General features: G+C 37.2%; 1 protein-coding gene across 1 annotated transcript in view; it reads right to left on the bottom strand.

The window, feature by feature from the left end:
- LOC138024825 (uncharacterized) overlaps positions 1 to 573 on the bottom strand; it is a 126,510-nt gene extending 125,937 nt beyond the window's left edge. The window contains exon 1 of the mRNA XM_068871998.1: positions 441 to 573. Within this exon, the coding sequence (XP_068728099.1) occupies positions 441 to 504 (64 nt within the window). The 5' untranslated portion in view covers positions 505 to 573. The remainder of the gene's footprint in view (positions 1 to 440) is intronic.
- Positions 574 to 844: the final 271 nt, after the last annotated feature.

Here is an 844-nt window from a genome sequence, read left to right as displayed (position 1 = left end):
GGTACCTATTTTTAATGATGTCTTAGTTGAAGGGTAACTAATAAGCCTTCGTAAAACACATGTTTACCTGGTCTGCATAAGTGAAAGGACATTTGAGTCCCTGCAACCTAAGATATCTAATCAGTCTCAACCGAAAGAGTTACGTTATCGGATAAGAAGACTGTTTCGCAGATTGATATGGGAATAAGGTTCGACTCCAATTGGTTAAAAACATTTCTCAGTAGGCGACATGCTGGAATTAAACATCATGTGAAAATGCTTTCGATGAATTTTTCCTTCGATTTGCTAAAACCTGAACGAGAACGAGGATATGGCATTTCGATAAAATCAGCTTCAACCCGGCATAAAAACTCAATGTTCCCATTACTTAAGTCTAAAGTGGAATTTGAAAACCATTTCTAAAGGTTTGCGACACAAATAGAGGCAAAGTGTCAACTTGCCTTGGGATGCAGAAGAACCAAGAGATAGAATGAAGAAGAAGAAGACAGCTGCTCTCTTCCACATGTCTTTCCGCTATAGGGACGGTCTTTTCGAAGATGACTGCAAGGGCATTCTCCAGACATTTAAGGTAACATTACGTCATCACTCTTATTGTATATGACCTTTTGATGTTTTTTTAAAATGTTTATATGACTTTTTGATTTAGGAAAATGAACAAAAGGAATTCATATAAATGATGGCACGGTGTTTTTAATTTTGTTTGAGACAAAGGAGAAAATCAAACGAAATAGCAATTACCGAGGCGGTAAGTTTGAGTGCAGAAACGCTTTTACCAGCAGACAGCTAAACCAGAGATCCTCATAGATTGTCAATGAAAATTTCCAAGCTTTTTGCATGGATGGAA

Source organism: Montipora capricornis, chromosome 11 (assembly GCF_036669925.1).
Source record: "Montipora capricornis isolate CH-2021 chromosome 11, ASM3666992v2, whole genome shotgun sequence".
NCBI classification, from domain to species: Eukaryota; Metazoa; Cnidaria; class Anthozoa; order Scleractinia; family Acroporidae; genus Montipora; species Montipora capricornis.
This window is presented reverse-complemented; position numbering and strand designations above follow the sequence as displayed.